This window comes from Octopus sinensis, linkage group LG2 (assembly GCF_006345805.1).
Source record: "Octopus sinensis linkage group LG2, ASM634580v1, whole genome shotgun sequence".
Lineage (NCBI taxonomy): Eukaryota > Metazoa > Mollusca > Cephalopoda > Octopoda > Octopodidae > Octopus > Octopus sinensis.
Window position 1 is genome coordinate 76833672 of NC_042998.1, and position 25000 is coordinate 76858671.

At 34.0% G+C, this 25000-nt stretch overlaps 1 protein-coding gene and 1 long non-coding RNA gene across 2 annotated transcripts in view; both read left to right on the plus strand.

Moving 5' to 3' along the window:
• LOC118768264 overlaps window positions 1–4598 on the plus strand; it is a 9590-nt gene extending 4992 nt beyond the window's left edge. Inside the window, exons 2-3 of the long non-coding RNA XR_005004095.1 lie at window positions 2327–2334; window positions 4391–4598. This is a non-coding gene — a long non-coding RNA (uncharacterized LOC118768264). The remainder of the gene's footprint in view (window positions 1–2326; window positions 2335–4390) is intronic.
• LOC115224978 (nuclear hormone receptor HR96-like) overlaps window positions 1–9778 on the plus strand; it is a 106029-nt gene extending 96251 nt beyond the window's left edge. Inside the window, exon 6 of the mRNA XM_036514389.1 lies at window positions 9339–9778. Coding sequence (XP_036370282.1) covers window positions 9339–9374 — 36 coding nt within the window. The 3' untranslated portion in view covers window positions 9375–9778. The remainder of the gene's footprint in view (window positions 1–9338) is intronic.
• The last annotated feature ends 15222 nt before the right edge of the window (window positions 9779–25000 follow it).

The following is a 25000-nucleotide window of genomic DNA, read 5'->3' on the forward strand; positions in this document are numbered from 1 at the left end:
TAACGCTCAGGAATAGAAAAAGTCTTTTATGTTTCGAGCCTACGCTCTTCTACAGGAAAAAACAAGGAGAGAAACAAGGAGAGATAAAAATGTGTGTAGTGGCGAACGATCTATCATGGCGACTGACTCGGACAAAGGGAAAGTAGGGGAGATAACAAAGTAAAGATGACCCCCAACCCGAAGGTTTGTTTGTGTATAAGAGAGTATGTATGTGCGTGTGAAAGAGGGCTGGTGGTCTGGACGTGTGTGTGTATGTATGTGTAGGTGTCAAAATGTGGGGATGTGTGTGTGGGTGGTGTATTGTGATGTGATGTGTAATATTGTATGGTGTAGTATGGTGTGAGAGAAAGAGAGTAAGAGAGAAGAGGGAAAGTGAGTAGGGGTGAAGAGAAGTAAGAGTCGAGGCAAGAAATCTGTTAGTAATCTCACAGTCGAAACAATATGTATTAATATCAAAAGACAATCTTATCTCCAGCTTAACTTGAATGTTCTGTTAGAATACAGAATACGGCCTTATTTACTTTGGGAGGACCTCTCATATTGACTCGTGGTGCATAGAAGCACTCGTATGTATATCGGTGAGAGACACAAGGGCTGTCTGCTACAGCCACCGAAACTGGTGGATCATGTGATTTCGGCCTGTTATGTGCTCCTCAATGATAGATATAACAATGATAATTGCGATATAACCGAGTCTCCCGTCAACGCTAAATATAACAGCAGGTCTATTCAGGTACTGATGTTGCAAATAGCAAAACATGATATATGTAATAGTAATACAAACAGTATATATATATATATATATATATATATATATATATATATATAGTGAATATGAATACTACCATATTTATGTAGATACGTGCATATATATGTATGTATGGATGTTCGTATATGTAAGTATAACGTGTGTTCTGTATATATATATATATTTGTATTTATGTGCTAATGTAGTATATTCAACCTTTTAGAAATCCAGGATCTTGAATTATCCAGTACTATATTTTTGCTAGTTCATTTTGTCTCTCTGTCTTATCTCGTTGTGCGATATGAAAATTTAGGTGTTTTTAGAGTCAGGAAGTTGACTGCGATTTCGATATGGTGGTTTCTCTCTGATACCCTTATTTATAGTTATATATATATAATATATATATATATATATATACTTTATTTAAAGCAGCAGAAAATTCAACAAAACCTGTTACTCTGAGTTTCACGTTGCCGGCAACGTGAAACTCAGAGTAACAGGTTTTGTTGAATTTTCTGCTGCTTTAAATAAAGCATATTACTCTACCACTGGTATTTGAGTACTCACGTTTTCCACCTTGTTTCACATTTATGTGTTTACTCCGGTATATATATATATATATATATATATATATATATATTATATATATATATACTTTATTTAAAGCAGCAGAAAATTCAACAAAACCTGTTACTCTGAGTTTCACGTTGCCGGCAACGTGAAACTCAGAGTAACAGGTTTTGTTGAATTTTCTGCTGCTTTAAATAAAGCATATTACTCTACCACTGGTATTTGAGTACTCACGTTTTCCACCTTGTTTCACATTTATGTGTTTACTCCGGTATATATATATATATATATATATATATATATATATATAATATATATATATATATAATATATATATTTCAATCATGCTATATGTAGAAACGTATTTTCTGATGTGTTTTTCCTTGTTTTCGTGATGATAAAGTGTGATTTGAAGGAAATTTGTTTGCTATTTATTACAGGTCCGTTAGCCATCTATACTCCAGTGTTGATTGAATTTTTTAAATATATTCTGTAAATTCAATTACTATTGACAAAATATAACGGACATCGCTACTCAAACTTTCTCGTCGAAACATCAGATCATTTATTTTGCTTTGCCTATGCTGTTTTGTTTCATGGATTTAATGTCGTACTTTTATAGTTTTTCCTCAAGAGATGTTAGTAGCATAGTGTAGGAAAAGTTAACAGTCACATTGAGTAAGCTTAATGTTTATGCAACATTATTGCGTGAATTATCGATAGTCTAGTCGACAGTGTTCAACTTCTCACTATTAAATCCAGAATTTCGTATCTCCTACCTTAATATTAGCAGGTTTATTACTTCTGACCGTAAATATGTATTATTTTCCGAGAAATCACTGAGAACAGTGTATATTTAACGAGCGAATTGGTTGCCTGCGGAGTTGAATTAAATTCCTCTCGTTAGATGGCTAAAGGGAGCAAAGAATTCTCTCCGTTACTTAGCATCAGCTTAAGGTTTTAATTGCTCTGGCAACTGAATCAATCTTTTTTCTATTTTCCATATAGGTTGTAAGGTTTACGTGACGTGCTGTGCATATTTTAAAGTTATTACATTAAGGTGTATTATTCGAGCAGGAGGGATTTCATAATTTAAATATTGATAGTTACAATAACTGCCGACGTAAACAATTTTTGTAAATAAAACTGCTCAAGAAAAGGAAAGTTTAACAATTGATATATTATGAAAAAAAAACTTTTCCATTCTATTTTCCCCATCTATATAGACTTGGACAAAATTAGTGGAAAAGAACATTATTAAGTTTCAATTATATATAAAGGTTCCCTGTATGAATCAAATCTTGTTTTCTATGTATACAGCCACAAATAAGTCAAATGGTAACGATCGGAGATCATTCCGAAATTTATCATGTGACATATTCGCGCAAGTATACATAGAGGACAAGATATGAATCGAATTAAGAACTTATGTATATAAACATAGATATCATCATAAGATCATATAAATATAATATTAGTAACAGCAATTCATTGCTGACAGTATGATATTTACATTACATAGTTATAATTAGACATTTAATTGATGAGAAATAGCTTCTGATAAATCACTGGAAATTCTATAAATAAGCTAATACATTTATGTGTTTGAATATATGCGTAATTAATACTTGCATCAATAGTGTTAGCAAAAAAAAAAAAATTACATTATCCATTACCTGCAGCTATTCTTAAATTTTGCTTTTAAGGACTATTTGTGGCACATTCCCAACAAAACGTCCATCAAGTGTCAACATGAGAGGCCTAATCTAGTAACATGGGTCAGGACTGAAACGTCATGTATAGTCATATATTTTAGCTACACAGCAGTCGTGAACAAATCTTCTGAAATCAAGTGAGAAAAACTTCCTCTATTGTGATTATAATTTACATTTATACCACTGATCACCAGTTAACTTGTTTATATTAATGAATGCTAAGGCGTCGAGCTGGCAGAGTCATTAGTACGTAGGGCAAAATGCCTAGCGACATTTCGTACATCGTTATGTTCTGAGTTCAAATTACAACGAAGTCGACTTTGTCTTTCATCCTCTTGGGGTCCATAAAACAAGTACCAGTTGAGCACTGGAGTCAATTTAGTTAACTCACCCACTAATCGGAAACTGTTGGTCATGAGCCAAAATTTAAAAGATATTAGTAAATGTTTAATTGACAATCTGGGAAAGCTAGGATTTTCAAACAGACTAGAAAAAACATATAAAACATGTAAAATCCATTAAACTGAAATTCATTTGCTATCTTACTTCCAATGATATTTTTCTTTCTAGTATACTTGATTATGAGTTTATATATATGTGTGTTCACGTGTCTCTGAGTATATGTTTATGCCCCCTCTCTCTCTCTCACACATGCGCACATACACATGTATATCTGTAAGTATACATGTATATAACTATGCATATATATATTTATATATATGAAAGTGCATGAAATTAATTAATCGAATTATGTAATTATAATAGAATGGAATTACAGAGTCCATAGACGTGTGCGATTTAATTGTACTTATTATGGGTGTGTGCTTAAATCTAAGCAAATTTAAAATACATCTACATAACTAACACAACTCTCCATTTCGCCTGTACTTTTCTTGCACTGCGAAAACACACACTCATATATCAAATATATATAGATACCCCCACCAGATATATATATATATATATATATATATATATATATATATATAGAGAGAGAGAGAGAGAGAGAGAGAGAGAGAATACAGTCTTCTAACCACATTTCAACATTATAACGAACAATGTCTTACACTAGAGTTTTGGGAAACCAATCTTGTCTGTAATCTGAAGATCTAGTTGGGAAAGCTCTAACTTTATTGATGCAGCTGACACTACCTTTACCAATCTCTTATGTACGAACTGATTAGTAATTTAGATTGAAATAGGACCCTAAAAGTATATTGTATTGCTTGAATAATTGATATATATATATATATATATATATATTATATATATATATATATACTCTCGTCTCAAACATATGAATGCCTACAATGAAAGTAAACAAAGTTTGTTTAGAAGCGTTGAGATGTATTGAAAGATACAGAAATATTTTGTTTTGTTCTCAAATGCGTAATAATGCTAATAAATAGCGTGATCAGGATGAATTATCCATACATTTCAGAAAAATACGTTACCGGCCACCCATGAGACTAGAGCTCACATCCCTGTGATTACACGTCAAATGCATTATCACGCGTTTGAGAATAAAAAATTATATGAATGCCTATTTTTTCTGACTGTTGGAATCCTAGACGATATATATGTATAACTTATGTTAGGACGGCGAGCTGGTAGAACCGTTAGCACGCCGGACCAAATGCTCAGCAGTATTTCCTCTGCCATTGCTTTCTGAGTTCAAATTCCGCCGAGGTCGACTTTGCCTTTCATCCTTTCGGGGTCGATTAAATAAGTAGCAGTTACGCACTGGGGTCGATATAATCGACTTAATCAGTTTGTCTGTCCTTGTTTGTCCTCTCTGTGTTTAGCCCCTTGTGGGTAGTAAAGAAATAGGTATATATGTATAACTCTTGCAACACTACAGTTGGTTTATAGCTATCGAAGTGTAAGTGAATAGTAATACAGATCAAACCAGGAGATACTACTTGGTCGGACACCTACTAGAAATAGCTGTAATTGTTTGAATTTGTATCCTTCTATTATGAAAATTGGATGGATATATGGGATACTGAAACCTTAGATTGAATGAAAAGTAATAATAAAACGATGAGACGGTGAATAGTTGGATTTAGTATGACCTGAACCGCAGTAGCAATTGTAACAGTTTTACAAAATATATTGCAAACATTTGACATTAACACAGAAAGCTGAAGATAACCTACAATGTTTCAGATTGAAAACTCTAGGGAGTAAACAGTAATATAGCAATGCAATATTATTTTAATAAGTAATATTTATAGAAAATATTCTTGTAGAATATGCTATATGCAAAATCAAAACATTCAGTGTTTGGTTTGGCACAGATACTCCAGCACTAAGAACTTTAATGATTTCACTATTTCAGTCTGTAACCACATATTTTATTGAAGAATAATATGGCATTGTCCATACATACATCTGTTAGTTTGCTTGCAGAGCTGAAATGTTATGTAGACTACGATAAGAATTGAGCTCAGAAGATTGAAAGACGAATGTAAATACCACTAGGCATGACATCATGTTGTCTGAAAAATTTATTGCACCATTATCATACTGATAAGAATAATAATGATTTCTAACATTTGGAATAAAGCTATAAAATTGTACGAGTGAAATGCAGTCGATTGTATCTTCGTACTTACATTACTGATATTTATTTTATTGAACACACGATGATGACATAAAAAATCAACAGCGACAGAATATAAAGTCAGTACTTTAAAGGACGTATGTAACTGAATTTTAGATTTAGTCTGGCAGGTTGTCGTTTTGCCACTCCAGAGCGTTAATGCTTAAATTTATTATTTTTTTAACGTAGACATAAGGTCAGAAAGTTCGTCCGTGGAGCACAGTCAATTTAATCTATCATATTATATCAGAGGTAGCTATTTTATTGAAGAAGGCTGCAAAACAGAGTCAACAATGTGCATTTTGAACGGAAAACGGAAAAGAATTTAACAAAAATTATGTGTCCAACGTCCGATTAATTCTAACACGACCATATTTTTTTTAAAATCAGTAAATATTTCGAATATGTACTGAGGTCTATGAAAAATTCTTAAGCCAGTAATCTTGAGAGATTTCGAGTTTATTAGATTCTTTTCAGAATCATGCATATAATGGTTCCAAATTCTGGTTGAAACCAATTGATTTTATATTTTTTATACAAACGAAATCATAGTTTTGTTTGGTTTAATGTTAGCTTTATTTGGTTTAATGGTGAATGTTTTGACGATAAAATATGGTTCAAGGAACACATATCGCTCAAAGATTCCACGTCACTTGTTGCATTTGATCTTTCTGTAAAATGAATGTAGTTAAGCTCTATTAAGCGAACATTTTGAACTTCCTGATTTCATGAGATTTAATTTCGCTGATGCATATATATTTTGGTTTTCACAGGCTATAAGTCCATATGAGGTTTAAGGTGTGATTGTTTTATAACTTGCTTAATTCGTTACTTTAGGGCCGACGCGTAAATATTTTCGTCAGATACCATACATTTACGTTCCAAAGCCCATATATTCACCATTAAAGATATAGTTCTTCCACTGGTTACATTACGAGTCTACATCTCATCCTGTAATTTGCTTACATGTTATGTGTAAGTCTAGGAAAAGCTCATCGTACTGAAAGTTATACACACCTCTCCACACATATATAAAACTACAGAACGTTTAATTGTATCAAAGAAGAGGAGAGTGCTCAATAACTTGGTGTAGAATATATAGTGTATGGAAACTGGATGTTTCGAGAATATATCTCTATATCTATATATATTACAATTTCGCGTAGGTATTAGCCTGGTGTAGAACTCAATATGTATATGCTTCAGAACGAAGCCTTAGTAGAGTGCAGAAATTGAGATGACAAAGGAATAAACATAAAATTATTTTATGAAGACCATAAAATAATTTATCCCTTAGTGACCTCAATTTCTTACATATATATATATCACTGTGATCACCGTGACCGACCAGGCTATCAGATGTTGCTACACGTCGCTGGTCAAAATGCGTTTCGCATTGGTTTAGCCTTCAAATGACGCCAACCCGCTGGTTAAGCGACCAGGCCAACAGAAGAAAGAGTGAGAGAAAGTTGTGGCGAAAGAGTACAGCAGGGATCGCCACCACTCCCTGCCGGAGCCTCGTGGAGCTTTTAGGTGTTTTCGCTCAATAAACACTCACAACTCCCGGTCTGGGAATCGAAACAGCAATCCTACGACCGCGATCCTACGAATATATACATACTTACATATATATATATATATGTATCAAACATATATATATATATATATATATATATATATATATATATATGTATATATATATATATCTATGTATTTACAGGCACACAGGCACACACGAACATACACAGGCCGACACACACACAACCACACACACATACACAAGCATTTGCATGTCTTAATTTATCTTTTTATCTACCCATTTATTAACGAATGTTTCGTGTAGCAAACATTATAATGAATTTTTCCTGCATTGCTCACTATTTTTATGCCACTATAACTGATATTTGTCTGCATGTTTTCGTATTACATTTAAAAAAAATAATATTTCGTTTTGCTAATTTTATACTTGCATTTATTGATCTTAATAAACCTGCGATTAACTCTTTTATGATCAACACGTTTATAATATTATCAGTTACAGCAACAACCTTACTACTACTACTACTACTACTACTACTACTACTACTACTACTACTACTACTACAACAACAACTACAACACAACAACAACAACAACTACTGCTGCAGTGCAAACGATATGAAATCTGGTAATTATATATAAATATATATAAATGTATGTATATATATATAAATGTATGTATATATATATATATTTATACACGTACAAATATATATATACACACACACACATACACGCACACACACACACACACATATATATATTCAGTTCTGATGAAAGACAATAATGAAAGCAACTCAGCAATATGAAAAGAAATAAGATAATACTAATATGAGCAGCAAATGTAAATATAAATTAAACGTTAAAAAACTCCAAAGAAAATCGAAAGAAACAGAGTACATTAGTGCGTGACGAAACAATTTCTATGACAATAGTTGCAGAAAGTGCATCGGGAATGTAACACATTTCATATTTTATGATATAGCAACAAGAACAACAACCACTAAATTGACCACGACGTCGAGAACGATGACAACGACGATGACGATAGTAGTGTCGATGGTTGCAACACAATAAACAACGAGAAAATTTGGAGGAAATAAATCCTCATGCTATAGAAATAATCATACGTTCGTACAAGTTTATTTCTCTCAAACAACAATTCAGATAAAAATGATAAAAAAAGAAAGAAACCAAAAGCGATGAAGTTGTCATGAAATCAAATTTTCAAAATCTATACAAGATTAAAATAAAAATAAAAATATTTTTATCATAGACTAATGAATGACATGAGTGTTGCATAATAACTATTTTAAATTTATCTATGAGAAATGATTGTTTTGTCATGGCCTCTCTCACGATATATATATATATATATATTATATATATATATATATATTATATATATATATATATATACACATATATATACATATACATATATATACATACATACATATATATACGTACATACATATATATACATATATACACACATATATATTTATACATATACATACACATATAAATATACATATACATGTATATACATATATATACATATATATACATATATATATATACATACACATATATATATATATATATATACATATATATATATGAATATATATATATATATACATATATATACATGCATATTTATATATACCTACTTATATATATGCATATATATACATACATATATATATGCATATATATATACATACATATATGTATATATATATATATATATATATATATATATACATACATATATACATACATATGTATATATTTATATATATATATATATATACATACTTACATACATATATATATATATATATATAAATACATACATATACGTACATACATACATACATACTACATACATACATACATACATACATACATACATATATATATATATATATATATATACATGGCCATCCTTTTAAAAATGTCTCGTCTGCCATGTTTAAATAAACATAAAAGTTATATATTTACATTTAAATGCAAAACAAAATGAAAACATGATAAATGAAAACAATGAATAAAAAATCCTTTGGAAAGCGAATAGCTTTTTTTGTTTTACTTTATATATGTATAATTCGTATTCTGTGACACTGATAAAATGTTTTATGACATTTATTTTCAGACTTCAAATTCTACAGCCATCAACTTTAATAATTAGAAATTCGATGGAGTGTACGTACTGGAGTCGAATACGTCCCTGCTACATACTTCTCAGTTTGACTATCTTGTGTAAAAGTAACGTAATGTCGACTCCTTGTTAACTACTGATATTTCCACTCGGTTATAATAAATATTTCTATGGCTTTGCCGGAGGATGAAGGCCACTGAACTTGATATTTTGTAGGCTCTGCCCGACTGGTGGGTGGATGGAAAGAAAGAAACCATGCACCCTAGGTTACTGCAGTATGAAACAGTACATAATCACAAGTATCCGAAACATTTTAACACAGTAGATTCCACTTTAATCACCTAAGGGTGAGGGAAATATGTTAAGTCTACGAAATAGTACAAATACTTAAACGTTTTCAAACAAACATTTTCAACGCAAATCGGTGCCCTGAATTATGTCTGTATATATATATATATATATATATATATATATTACAGGTAAGATCCAACAAGGATGAACGTGTAGAAAGATAGTAAGCTTCGAGTAGTCCGTACAAGGTATACAAAACAATCTTCAGGAACACTAGTGGTGTATTGGCGCAGAAGGTTGTATATACTTCCCGTATCGAAGCTCGATAAGCTGAAAAAATTGTTTTATAACTTACGGTTAGCAGCAGACGCTGCCGTGTATGCTAATAGAAATCCAAAATTAACCTGCAGTGCTTTCACTCATAATAAACACTTTTTCTGTCCCTTCTAGAGAGAACTACAATATCCTGGTATTCTTTTCTCACTGGAACAAGGCATTTCTCAAGCTAAACATTAACTTTGTCAATTTTACTGGTGATGTAGTTAATGTTCAATTTGAACCTTTAAGGATTAAAGCAGAGTACAAAGTGAGCACATGGATGGCACTAGAAGTTTGTATTTTTGGTAATAAGGTATTGTGAAAATGTGTAGTACGGAAGTTCTAAAGTGAAAGAAAGCATAGACTACGCGAGACGAAGGATGGTAGTTGAATCGTGTTGCTTTAGCGGTGGAGTAGCTACTGCAGAAGCATATGAGCATAGCATTAGAATAATGGCCACAATGAAGAGTAAAGGAATACCAATCGGTCAGACAGCCTACGTTTTATATTCCTCATACTGTTTAAATTGTCTTTATATGGTAACAGTCGCATTATTGTAATTACTGGATCTAGGCTACATCAGTATCTTTTCGCGTCTATCAGGGTTTTTTTTAGCCCTGAATTAATCATAATGTATACATTGTAATTCCAATTATTTTACAGATATATTATGATCATAAAAAACTTATCTGAAAATAAAATCTGAGTTTTCTTGTTTATGGGAGAAATGGTAAAGTATTGCGATCGTGTCCTGGTGCTGTTATGGAGAACATTTTCGGTATATTTTGATGTTTTCGAACACTTTGTTTATAGCTACAATGCATGAGTATGATGTGGTACGTTGGTTATTTGCGAATATCGAAGAATGTGTAATCATATTGTGTCTGTAGTGGGAGCAAAAACAGGTTGTCTTATCACAACAAAATTATAAAATCCACTCGACTTAATATATTGTGGGTAAGAGAAAGCGATATCGACAAATTCTGCAAAGAAGTGATTTCACAGGAACCTCGCGTTCGAAAAGATGAGAGATAGAGAGAAGTCATACGACTAGGGAACGAGACCAATGAAATGCTTCATAGGATAATGAATAAAAGTTAATATACGATGGAAGTTTTAAAGATTCTTGAAGAATATGAACGGAGTATTTACTAATAAACTAACTCAGTACTGAGAATAGACTGGGGCTTCAAGTTTCGCCAAACGCCTAATTCAACCTGTAAGCTATTAGGCAAAACTTGGAAGTTCTAGTCATCTCGAAATCATGGAGTCCTGCCTGATTATCAGGACATTCTTCTTCGCATGTACCTGTTCTTGCTGGACCATCCTTAGTACGGCAATATTTCGTTTTATCCATTATCTAGGGCACTTTTCTCATTCCAGTCGAGATGTATCTTTCGTTAGAGAATATATACGTCAGTCAGTGAAGATAAACAGTGCGCATAAATCTTAAAAGTCCTTCTAGATTTGTGAAGTTTGAGCGACATATGTCTAATATGAACATTTGCAAGGAAAACATGGTCATGTAAGACTTACAGCAGAGAGAACATCACTAAAAATTCTTCGGGACTAGATGGTGGGTATAAATAGGGGAGTATATTAGACATACAATTCAAGTTTAGTTGAAATCCTGACAGTCACTGAAGAAAAGCAGAAAATAGAGTTGCTTTTATTTTTATGTGTGTTTCGCTTTCTCGCTAAACAATTAGACTAACGTTTTATTATAGAATACAGTGTTATATAAGCGTTGAATACTTTCACAAATCTTATAATTTCTGTGATTCTTAGATACGAACACTTTTAACTTAAAATTTAACACCTGAATCATTTCACGGTTGATAAGATATTGAGGTATAAGTAAGTGTAGAGATAAATGTAATAGAATAAGCAAATTATGTATGAACTTGGCATGCATGAATCTACATGGGAAGGAAGAAACATGGCAAGATATAAAAGAAAAATATGAAGTATAAACAAATATAGGGAAATATGAAGATAGAAGGTACGAGAAGGAGGAAACCGTAGAGAATTGATATAAGAATATAAAGGGAGACAGAAGACATAATAATAATAAAAAAAATAGACAAGAATACTTAGAGGTTCGATTAACCAAGATAACAGGATAGAATTTATGAGAGATAAAGCAAATAAGAACATTTATCATTTGCTACAGACAAAAAACTGCGCTTGCGCGGTAGATTTGAGAAATTTTAATGTATAATGATTTGCCTCGTACTTATGCGTTTAATCTAGGCGTGCCTGTTGATGAAGAGTTCGCCTAGCAAATTATTTTGATGGCTAAACACAGTCTGAAACCTTCGTCAAGGAGATAGATGGTAAATGTTTTTATTTTTCATTCCCTTCAGTTTTTATCACTAATAGTGGTGGCACTTTAGGTGTTCCTTCTAGCGTGACGGAAATCCTATGATGGATACATCTTATGTGTTTAAATGTACACTGTATATATATACACATACACGCACACACATGAGTAACGGAATGGAGTAGACAAGATCCGGGCTACATGTGTTTCGTAGTGAGTAGAACATCAGAAATATTAAATATCCAGGCTAGGTATACACTGGATTTTATACACACACACACATATATATATATATATATATATAATTTTATTTTATTTATTAGCGAATAAAAATTCCGGGGTCACAGGGATGCAAATAAAATGAATTATTCTCGATAAGGAAATATATGTTATTTAGAGATAGAAGTCCCCATGCACTTCATCAAATCGTAATATACATCACCATATCATAGAATTTTATTTTAATAATATGCTAATCAGTTCTAAATTTCTCTTCTACACGGGTTTCATGAGGTGCGTTTAACGTTCCATAGACACTCAGTCTTTTACAAAAACGTGTCTTAACTGCAACCCCAATCATCAGGGCTCTTGGTAACTTTATTATAATTCAATAACAATTTCTATATTTTAATATTTTAACAGTTACGAATGTAATTAACAGACAAATATGCGCGTGTGCAAATAAATTCGCCGTCTCGTATATATATATATATATATATATATATATATATATATCATGTGATCACGTAACCGACCAGACCATCAGATGTTGTAACACATCGCTGGTCACAATGCGTTCGCATTGTTATTTTTTAGCCTTCGAATGACGCCACATATATATATACTAGCAATATGACCCGTCGTTGCCGGGTCATAGTGCTAGTGCATGTATATATGTGTATATATATGTGTACATATTACATGTACATCTATATATATATATATATATATATATATATACATCTTCACATAAAATACAAAATACAAAGTTATATCTTGATATCGCTAGTGATAACAATACTCAAAATATGTAACAGACTGGAATTGTAGGCCCGTCTCTTGCAATTTCGATCAATTGTATCTTGTCCTCCCTCTTGTATAGAAGTGTGGCTACAATCCAGCCTAGCTCTACTGCTGGGTGGTGGTGGCATTTTTAACTTTTATCCGGGACGTCCTACGTCCCAGATATAAAGGTAAAAATAAAATATTTCCACTTTGAAAGTTCGAGTCGAGTACTCCCTTGCACGATCGGTTGACTCGAACCTTGCTTCTATTGTGGCGAATTTACCGCCTCTGATTAGATACCTTTCATAGTCGCACCAAGACACTTTTCGATGGCGCTTTCCTTCAGGTGTTCAAATCATTTTTCTCTATATTGTATACTTTATAGACAATAGTCTTTACTTTAATTTAATTTTTTATTATCTATCTGGACTATTCCATTTCTGCACGCTAATTTTATTTTTAATTTATTCCCATTCATGTGAAATCACTTATTCAAGTTCAAGTCATTGATGCAATTTTATACCAATTGCTATTTTTACTTTTGTTATGATTATATTATACTTTAGTTTGATTTTAATTATTACTTACTACATATAATTCAATTGTTATTATTATTTTTATAGTTAAAGTGAAAGTATCTGACATACAATAGAGAAACGTTTTTGTTTCACTTTTAACACGTAATACTGAAATAGTGGAGAATATATGATATTGCTATGGGCTCGCTCTAGGCAAGGAGTTGAACATTTTTTTTTGCCCATGAAACTACATGGAGCCGAAGTAAGGCATGTGTAAAATTTGAACGGAATTGGTTGTGTAGTTCTCAAGTTTTAGGGAAACACACAGACAGACAGACAGACACACATTCTCAATTTTATATATATAGATATATATATATATATCAGTATGTGAGAATGCCTGTGTGCGCCGCGCTTGCGCTCGCGTGAGTGTACAGAAAGTAAGGTATACAGAATGAGTGAGCAACAAATAGAATGGGCAGAAGAGAGTAAATAATGTTGATACAAAGAATTCAGAAAACATACACATTGTCTGGCTTAACAAAAACACACAAAAAAACATGTACAACGATTTCCTCAAATTTCAATTATGCCTCGTCTCAGATGTATGATTTCTCCTGGTAAGGCAAAGGTTAGTCGTTTCGTTGGTTGGATTTGTACACAGTATATTACTGGAATTTAATTCATTAAAACAAAATCTGATTTATTAACGCCACAGGGATTGCAGTGAGCTAACATAGATTTTGGAATGTTCGACTAAGCAAAAACATAACTATGATTTCAAGTTGCTGGCAGTAATAATCTCCTTAATTGTAACTGTTGTTAAGCTTTGGCTTAGAAATATATATTTACTTCTGCCAGAATATGAAACCTTCTCAAGTGCAAACAGTTAGCCGGATTTTCTGACCCGATTAAATGCTTAATTATTACCTAACTTCGGTTTTGTAGGACGCAGCATGGAATATCTTACATTTGAGCTAAAAAAAGCAATATATACTAAAAATTCCATACATCTTTTATTTTTTAACTGTTTCATTTGTTGGACATCAGCCACGTTGGGACACGACCATGAAGGGTTTTAGTCAAACGAGACAAATCCTGTGTTTATGTTTTAAAGTCTGGTACTTATTCTAGTGGTCGCAATTGTCGAACCACAAAGTAACGGGCCGCAAAAAAGCCAACAAAATTGTCAAGCGGTGGGATGAGGCACACAAAACGGCACACATACATACATGACGGGCTTCTATTTTCCTCAACCAAATTCACTTAGAAGGCTTTTCATCTCTCTCTCCCTCTCCTTCTCTCTTTCTCTCTCTCTTGCATTTCCTTTTTCAGAGCTTCCTTGCAACTGGCAAACTTCCAAGAAAACTGAAGGAAGGTAAAATATGCCCTATTCATAAAGGCAGCGCGGAGGCCAGGAACTACAGACCTATCACTCTGACCTCACACATCAGCAAGGTCATGGAACGAATAGTCAGAAGGAAACACATCGCCTTCCTTGAAGAAAATAACTTGCTGCCTGACACCCAACATGGTTTCCGACCAGGAAGAAGCTGCCTAACTCAGCTATGACTGGGTGCTGAAACAACTGCTCAACCACCCAAATGTGGAAGTGTTATATCTCGACTTTGCAAAAGCCTTTGATAAAGTCGATCATGGAAGATATGTCACAAACTGCGTGATCTTGGCATAGATGGAAAATTGGGAGAATAGCTTCATGACATTCTGAAGGATAGAAGCCAGGTGGTAGTAGCCAATGGGGCAACCTCCATTAACACGCAAATAGTGAGCGGTGTTCCACAAGGCACTGTTTTGGGACCACTACTGTTCATAATGGCCCTCTCGGACATGACCTCAGCCACGCAGAGAGCCACGATCACAAGTTATGCAGATGATACAAAAGTTTCACAGGCAATACAGAACCCTGAAGACACTATGCACCTGCAATGTGAGCTGAACAAAATATACAAGTGGGCTGAAAAGAATAACATGCAGTTCAATGCTGAAAAGTTTCAAGCTTTATGCTATCAGCATGCAAAATTAAATGCAATACCCAATAAATACACTGGACCTGGAGGGATTGCAATCCCAGAGGCACAATCAGTTCGAGACCTGGGTAATGATGCAACCTTTCATGTGCATGTTGCTAAATTGGCAATGAAATGTAGGCGGCTGACCGGATGGATTCTTAGAGCCTTTAGAACAAGAGACCAGGAAACCATGATGGTCCTCTGGAGGATACTTGTCCTAAGCCACTTTGACTATTGCTCTCAGCTATGGTCACCATCCAGTGTCAAATTAATCACAGAACTTGAGGCGATCCGACGAAGCTACACGAAGAAGATAGCCTCTGTGCAGCATATAAGCTATTAGGAAAGTCTCAAGAGATTAAGACTCTATTCCTTAGAGCGTAGGCGAGAAAGATATGCCATAATATACATCTGGAAGATCCTGGAAGGACTTATCCCAAACTTTGGCATCGAGAGTTACACAAATACCAGAACTGGGCCCCACTGCATAGTGCCAAGGACTCCAAATTTGCCATCAAGATGTAGGATAAGATACTATGATAGCCTGAGCTTCAGAGGTCCACAGCTCTTCAATATCCTCCCGAAGGACCTGAGAGACCTGAATGGGGTGGATGCAGATGTCTTTAAAATAAAACTGGATCTCTTCCTGTCAGGTATCCCAGATGAACCAATTTCACGGCAGGAGGTGCAGATGAGGGCAGCTGCATCGAACTCCCTCATGCACCAAATGGCAATTGCTAAAAAGCATTCGTGAAGTAAAATCATGTAGCAACACCAAATGGCGGTGCCCCAGCATGGCCACAGCTCGTGAGCTGAAACTAGATAAAATATAAAATATAAATATATATATATATATATATAAAAATATATATATGTATATGTATATATATATATATATATATATATATATATATATAATATATATATATATGTATGTATATATGTATATATATATATATATATATATATGCATATATATATATATATATATATATATATATATATATATATATATATATATATATATATGTCTGTATATATGTATGTATATATATATATATATATATTATATATATATATATATATATATATATATATATATATACACTAAGGAATGTATGAGGTGGTCCAAGTTTGTTCGGGCTGCTAGAAATAGCTTTAAATATACTTTAAACCACACCCAACTCTATTAGAAACGGAGGGACATGTTTGATAATGTGCCCTTAGATACATACTGTTTGACAAAGTAATAGAGAATGGTCATGAATATCTCTGGTCATAAATGCAAGGCGCGATGATCCTCAACATTCTAACATGTCGCCAACTATCTGACTTATTGTCGATGTGTAATTACTATTGACAGCGAATTAGGAGAGTTATTAGAAAGTGGAACGAAATATTTTGACATATGCCTTCCTTCACTTAGTGTTCTGAGTTCAAATCTCGCCGAGGATCACTTTACCTCACGTCTTTCTAAAGTCGATAATAAAGTGCATTCCAGGGTCCTGGATTAGCGGAATGAATAAAGCATCAAGGAGGGTGCATTGCCATATATTTCTTGGCACTTAGTGATGTGAATCAAAATCCCTCGCAGGTCTACTTGGGTGGTTGTCGTAATCACAATTTAGCACTATCATTTGGTCTATATCTGCCTTCAACAGAATCCATACTATAGCAAGCATTTGGTTCTGAACTTTTCCTGGGAACGGGCTGATCAACAACAATAACAATAAACCGAATTATTAATCCTGGAAAACGATAAGCTTTTTGAATGATTTTAGCTAAAATTATGTAAGAGGTGGGTGTCAAAATATTCTAAAATAGTTCTCAACATTTCCTTCTACACCTTTTAAATTTTTTATTTGGCTGAGAAGGATGAGGTGTGGCTATAGACTCGCAGGTCTTAGATTACTGTTGAGATCGACATAGTTAACGGTTATAACAGTTGCAGGAAAATCATGTGCTTAAAGCTACATGTGGACTCAACACTTTGGGAGGAAGACCTGAGCATAATGATTAATGCAGGGTTTAGAATTAGGTAAAATGATGGTGCCCGGAGAAATCATTCTGAGGAAATATGAGCACTTGTATGGAGAAAGGATGAAACTGACCACCTCCACTGAGTAGAAGCCGCTCTAGAGAAAAGGCAGATTGCATACTATGTCACTGTGGATCAAACTTTAGCGTGTGTTTGTAAGAATGTTCTCTACTAATGAATCCACTGGCTTTCCATTGGACTGTTGGCCAGGTACTCAGCTGTCTGCCTCTGCAGGGGTTGTAGAGTGTTAGTAATTTCATGCAGAAGAAATCTCCCAAGAAGGTCAATATCTGTGATGCATGTTTTGGTATGTTGAAGATGTAAGTTAAGCAGGAGAGATCATCAGAATTTGTAGGTTCTGTTTATACGCTGTTTACGTTATTGAGGGCCGATATTATTTAATTTATACGGGTAATAAAATTTTGCTTTGCGCTGTTGAGGAAAATCTGATGAATTCATCGGAGGATGTTTTAGAATTCTGTTTATAGAGCGAATGCTTGCTTATGTTACATATCGATTACCCTTATGGATGTTAGGGAAGAATTAAGGGTAGTATCATCTGTATGGGAGTGGAGTAGTTGCAGATGAAGGCAATAGGTATAATAGTGGAGGACCAACAAGAAAGAAAACCCTGGAATCATAAGAGGCGATACAGTGTGGGCTAGAGAGAGAAAGAGAGAGAGAGAGGGAGTGTTACATAGATATGGATAGACAGAAAGAGAGAGAGAGACAAAGGAGAGGGATAGAGTGAGAGAGAGAGAAATAGAGAGGGTGAGAGTGAGAGAGAGAGAGAAAGAGAGAGGGTGAGAGAGAGAGAAAGAAAGGGAGAAAGAGAAAGAAAGGGAGAAAGAGAAAGAGAGAGCTTTAAAACGACATATCTCTTAGGAAAGCCTCTTGTGCATAAGTCGGAAAATGGAACGCGCCTATAGACATGTAGAGTAAAAAACACATAGTCGAAAGCAAGAACACCGTTTTCACAAAATTCTGAGTTCGAATTCTGCCGCAAGGAACTTGCTTTTCATCCATTCACCAGAGGGTAACCAAACGTATTAGGAATTTAATGAACGGCTCAATCAACTTTACAAGACCTTTATTAATTTAATGAGTTGCGTCAGAGATAGAAACCGATATCAGTATTCTGTACAGCGAAGCACCAAAATATCCTCAGGGAAGCATTTACTTTTGAGCTTTTATGTTTAAAGCCCTTGTTTTAAACTTAATTAAAACATGTCTGACACAGCCTGACAGTAATTTGTCATTGCTAATTTATACGAGAATATTTGATATCAGAGATAGCAAATCATCCTTTGTAGTCAATCCATGTCATACTTGCAACATCTGTGTTACTGTAAGTCATTAATGAGATAATCGTTATATCTATAATTCTTTCTTTCATATCAATTCTGCTTTATCTAATAAGATGCGTTGATGAGCAGGAATTCTTAATGAAAGAATAGACGAAAAGGTCTGTAAATGATCGTTTATTTAAGTAAATAGCAATATGAAAGTTAGGGATCCGAGGTGTTAACGTAACGCATTATCTCAATAGAAGTATTTCTGCATTTGGTTTCTCCCATAAATTACAATAGTCGATAGGCCTCGTATCTAGTCGGTAAAATATCGGTATACCGAAGAAAAGCTTGATAGTTCGAGTTCGTATCTCGCAACAATCTCTGATTGTGAATTCTCGACATCTAACTGAAAAATGATTGCCGTTTGTATATGCCGATATACATTAGCCAGTGTGTATCTGTACTACAAGTTTTAAATAGCTCTAGAAATTTGCTTGGTAAATGAAGGTCAAACTTCGCGAATGTACCTTCGTCAAAATGAAAATAGTCCATGGATGTCAAATAATCTGATAATGAGATTCTGAAAGTCATCACACGAATTGTTGCTAGTGCAGTGGACTAGCTGACATTTTTTTATAGACTAAAGAGTACGACTACATTTCTATTTGATACAGATCGGAGTAATACCTAAATGAATATTCAGTACGTCGAAGAAACTCCGTCATTTATTGCATGGTGTCCCTTGCTGGTTAACTCAGATGTAAAAAATATTCATGGTATATTTCCTTATAAACACCTAATACGATTATTGAATTTATCAGGGTTAATGCATTAAGGAAAGAACAATATATTATATTCAGTAATAATCCTTTCTATTATAGGCACAAGGCCTAAAATTTGGAGGAGTGGGATAGTCGGTTACATCGACTACGGCACGCAACCGGTGCTTAATTTATCGAAACGATGAAAGGCAGAGTCGCCGTCGGCGAATATATATAGTGATAAGATTCATTAAAGATGCGGTTTACAAAACTTTTCGAATTACAGCTAACACTTCGTCATGCTTGTTGATTCTCAGCAAATAGAAACGGGACGCTTCCATGTTAGAAGCTAATAATTAAATATTGGCAGCATGTTTGATTTTCAGCAATAAAATAAAATAATATATATGTGTGTGTGTGTGTCTATATACATAACTCTCTGTGTATATATATATATATATATATATATATAATATGTGACAATTATTCGGTTACCATAATAAAACTCCGAGTTTCTGATGTCGGGGCGGAAATCTACTCCGGCATCTCGTCTGTTATTAAGACAAACGGAAATGCTTTGTAATGACCGTTAAACAAAGGGAAATTACTATGTAAATGACGTTATTAAGAAACTGTGGACCACGAGGTCACGTAGTTTGTGGGCTCATTTGAAGGGGGGAAGGGTAGCTTGGAAAAGATGAGCGAAGTGGAATGGTCGGACTGAAGTCGCCGGAAAGCTCGGAGAATGGTAGTTGGAGGGGCAGGGTGGAGGGGAATTAAGTAAGGGAAAACGGAAGACGGACAACGGCAAGGGCTGCGTGGATGCGGTGAGGGGATATCGACGAAGGATGAAGTGGCGAGCCATGTGTTGAGACTGAGTTTCAAAGTCGTGGTTTTCACTGCAGGGACTTCAGACGGAGGGATTGGGAGCTTGGTGTGGGTAGTGTGGGAGGAGGAGAAGTTAAAGTATGAGTGTGATTGGGTGTGTTTGTAGTGGATGGAAGTAGTGAGAGCGGAGTTGTGTTGTTGACCGAAATGTCGAAAAAAGTGACAGAAGTGTTGGAAATAGTGCAGAAGAATTCGAAGGCAGGATGGAAGTATTGGACAAAAGAGAGGAAAGAGTCTAGTTGTTCGCGGTAGAGTGAATTCGCACCGATACAACTGTCAATATAATGACCGTATAGTTCGGGAGTGGGCCAAATGAATCCTGAAAATATTTGGGCCTCAATGTAGCCATCGAACAGGTTCGCATAGTTGGGGCCCATTCTCATTCACATGGCCACTCTCGAGACATCTTGGTAAAATTCCTCCGCGAACGAGAGACAGTCGAACTCAATATATAAGAAAAATGTTATCCTCACGAAATGTGATTAAGGGAGCCAAAGCACCTATATTGTAATATTGCAAGAAAGAGTTAAATACTCTTAATGCTATAAGCGCGCTATATATATATATATATAATATATATATATATATATATAATATTATATATATATATATATGTATATATGTGTGTGTGTACATATATATATACATACATATATATGTGTGTATATATATATATATATATATACATCCATATATATGTATATATACATATATATATATATATACATACATATATATATATATAATATATATAATATATAGATATATATATATATATATATATATACATACATATATATATATTATATATATATATATATACATACATATATATGTGTATATATATATATATATATATACCTACATACATACATACATACATACATATATATATATATAATATATATATATATATATATATATATATATATATATATATATATATATTATATATATATATATGTTTATCTATCTTATCTTTTTTCTTTTCTCACTCTTATCTTACCCCCTCTCTATATATATTTACCACACACTCTCTCGCTCTCTGTAAATGTACAGTTGCCGCCAAAACGTTCAGAACGGCATTGTTTTCGCCAGAAAAGTAGGTATAAGTTTTTATTAAAGCTGTTTTATATTCTATAATTTTCACAGACAATAAATACAATATTAGTTGGTATTTTCCGAGATTTTGGTATAATTTGAGTGGATAATACAAAAGTTATGATATAGTGATTTACTGCAAAACCCATGGTGGCCAAAATGATCAGAACGGTTGAAAAAATAACAAAATAATCAAAAAGTGACAGAGAATGCTGGAATTATTTCATATTTAGTGTGAAGCCCTTTAGTTTCAATCAAAGTTTGACATTTTTGACTGCATGGGGAAATTAAATATTCACTTTCTTGCTGGGTGATCTTATTCCGTTCTTCCTGAAGGGCATTCCATAATTGCTCGGTTGTTTTAGGATTTCTGGCTTTCAAGCGTCCTCCTAGAATATTCCACACATTTTCAATAGGATTGAGGCCTGGGCCTTGAGCAGGCCAATCCATAACAATAACCTTTTCAGCCTTGAGGAAGTTCATGACCACCTTAGCCTTGTGATATGGGGCATTGTCCTGCATGAATATGGGTGGTCGCTTAGTTGAATTTCTCAGCACAGGAAAGACATGATCTTTTACAGGTTGTTTATAAACTCCTGCATTTACCTTTCCATGTAATCGCAGCAAAGGGCCCACAACATCTCCAGATATCATCCCCCAAACCATGACACTTCCTCCACCGAATTTAACACTAGTCGTAAGGCATTTAGGTGAAAATTTTTCATGTGCTTTTCCCATCTGTGTCAAATAACATAGACTTAGATTCATCACTGAAATGCACCGTTTGCCATTTTTCTTGAGACCACAACACATGTTCGGTTGCAAAGGTAAGACGACACTCTTTATTCTTAGAGCTGATCAGTGGCTTCACTGCAGGCGCTCTTGCTTGTAGGTCATGTTCAACTAAAGGACGAGACACAGTTTTTCGAGATAAAGTTTTCTTCAGTACAATGCTCATTTCCCGAAAAACAGCAGCAGCAGTTTTACCATAGCACGGTCTTCTCTCTTGGTCGTTTTTCTTGGCCTACCTGTAGACTTTCTTGCTTCACACGAACCACAATCATCGTAGACCTTAAGAATACCGTGAACAACACTTTTTGACTTGTTAACAATCTTTGCAATAGACCTAATACTTAAATTATCCTTCTTTCGAAGCTTAATAATCTGCTGACGAATTGGTAACGGAGTAAGTGGCATTATATTAACAAACTACACTGCAGCTATTCTTACTAATGTTTATTAAACGAACTGTCACGTAAACAAATTCAAAACATTAGAGTTCGACGTTTAAATATACTAAAACATGGAGTAAAAGCAACCGTTCTGATTATTTTGGCCGCCATGGGTTTTGCAGTAAATCACTAAATCATCCATTACTTTTTTATTATCCTCTCAAATTACACCAAAATCTCAGACAATAACAAATAATATCGTATGTATTGTCTGTTAAAATTATAGAATATAAAACAACTTTGATAAAAAATTATATCTACTTTTCTGACGAAAACAATGCCGTTCTGAACATTTTGGCCGCAACTGTATATCGCTCATTGAGTATGTATGTTTGTGTGTGTGTATGTATGTGTGACAGGAATTTCATTATACCGACGGACTGATTTTAAAAATTCTGTGTAAAAGATAATTATTTAAATCTACTTTTTTGTTAGTAAATATGTTTTCCACACACACACACACACACACAAACTTGCTTGGTGTAGAGTGTTAAAAATTTGAATTACAAGATATTTTCGTTGTTGCTAAAATCTCAGCAATGGACCACGCATCATTAGTCCATAAAACGTGTTCATGGCGAGAAAAAGTTTGAAAAACATCAATACATGCCAGAGTGAAAAAGAAACGAGGAAGGCACCAGGTGTGCTTGAAAGAACAACTAAATCTCCTTTAAATCACACACCATTTCGTTCGAAAATGATTTTGAAATTATAAACAACAAAAAAAATGCAGATTAGGATTGTCTATATTTTAAAACAATGAGTAACAAAAGTTCGAAAAACAAGCTGAAATTTATTGTGGAGAGGAGTTTTAATGAAAAAATGAAAAGAAAATTCCCCGTTGTTTTTAAACTACGTTCCATTTTCTTTTTGAAAATGAAGGAAGTGGGGATTGTAATGGTGATAGAAGAAAAAAAAAAGAGGGAAAAATGACCAAATTCAGTATGAATGAAGTACGGGGTTCTGAAACAATTCATGGATTTTCCAAAAGGTCTTTTTTTTGTACCGAAAAGGTATCTGTCAATGTTTATAGGTGCATGGTGCAAATAAAAGAAATCGGTCCGGAAGCGGGACGGGAGGGTGTAATTATAAATTTTCAAAAATTTAATTTTCATAAAAAGATTTTCCGTAAGTGTCTTGTGAGAAACCAAATTGGTAAAATCCCCCGTCAAAATAGAGAAAATCGAGTTTATGTGGGTGTGCTATTCCGAAATTCCGCCAAGGTATTCTACTGTGAAAATTGCCCGGCAACGACGAGTTACTCAACTACTGTGTGTGTATATCTGTCTATCTATCTATCTATCTATCTATCTATCTATCTATCTATCTATCTATCTATCTATCTATCTATCTATCTATCTATCTATCTATCTATCTATCTATCTATCTATCTATCTATCTATCCATCTATCTATCTATCTATCTATCTATCTATCTATCTATCTATCTATCTATCTATCTATCTATCTATCTATCTATCTATCTATCTATCTAGGAGAAGGAACTCAAAGGTAACTGAAACTTTGCAATATTATTTTATTCACTTACTTTTATATGTTCATACTTTTATTGCCTTCAAAGTATTCTCCATTTGAAGCCATGCATCGGTCCAGACGCGGTTTCCACTATTTGAAGCAGTCACGGAATTCTTGCGGATTGATGCCTGTTAACGCCTCTGGCGTTTTTTCCTTCGCCTCTTCTATATTACCAAAATCTTTTTTTCATTCGGTGGAACAAAAAATAATGTCGCAGGGAGCAAGATCGTGCGGGTGGGAATGCGGGGTCACACCATTTTTGGTCAAAAACTGTCTCAAACGCTAGGCGGTGTGCGCAGGCGCATTGTCGTGATGAAGCCACCA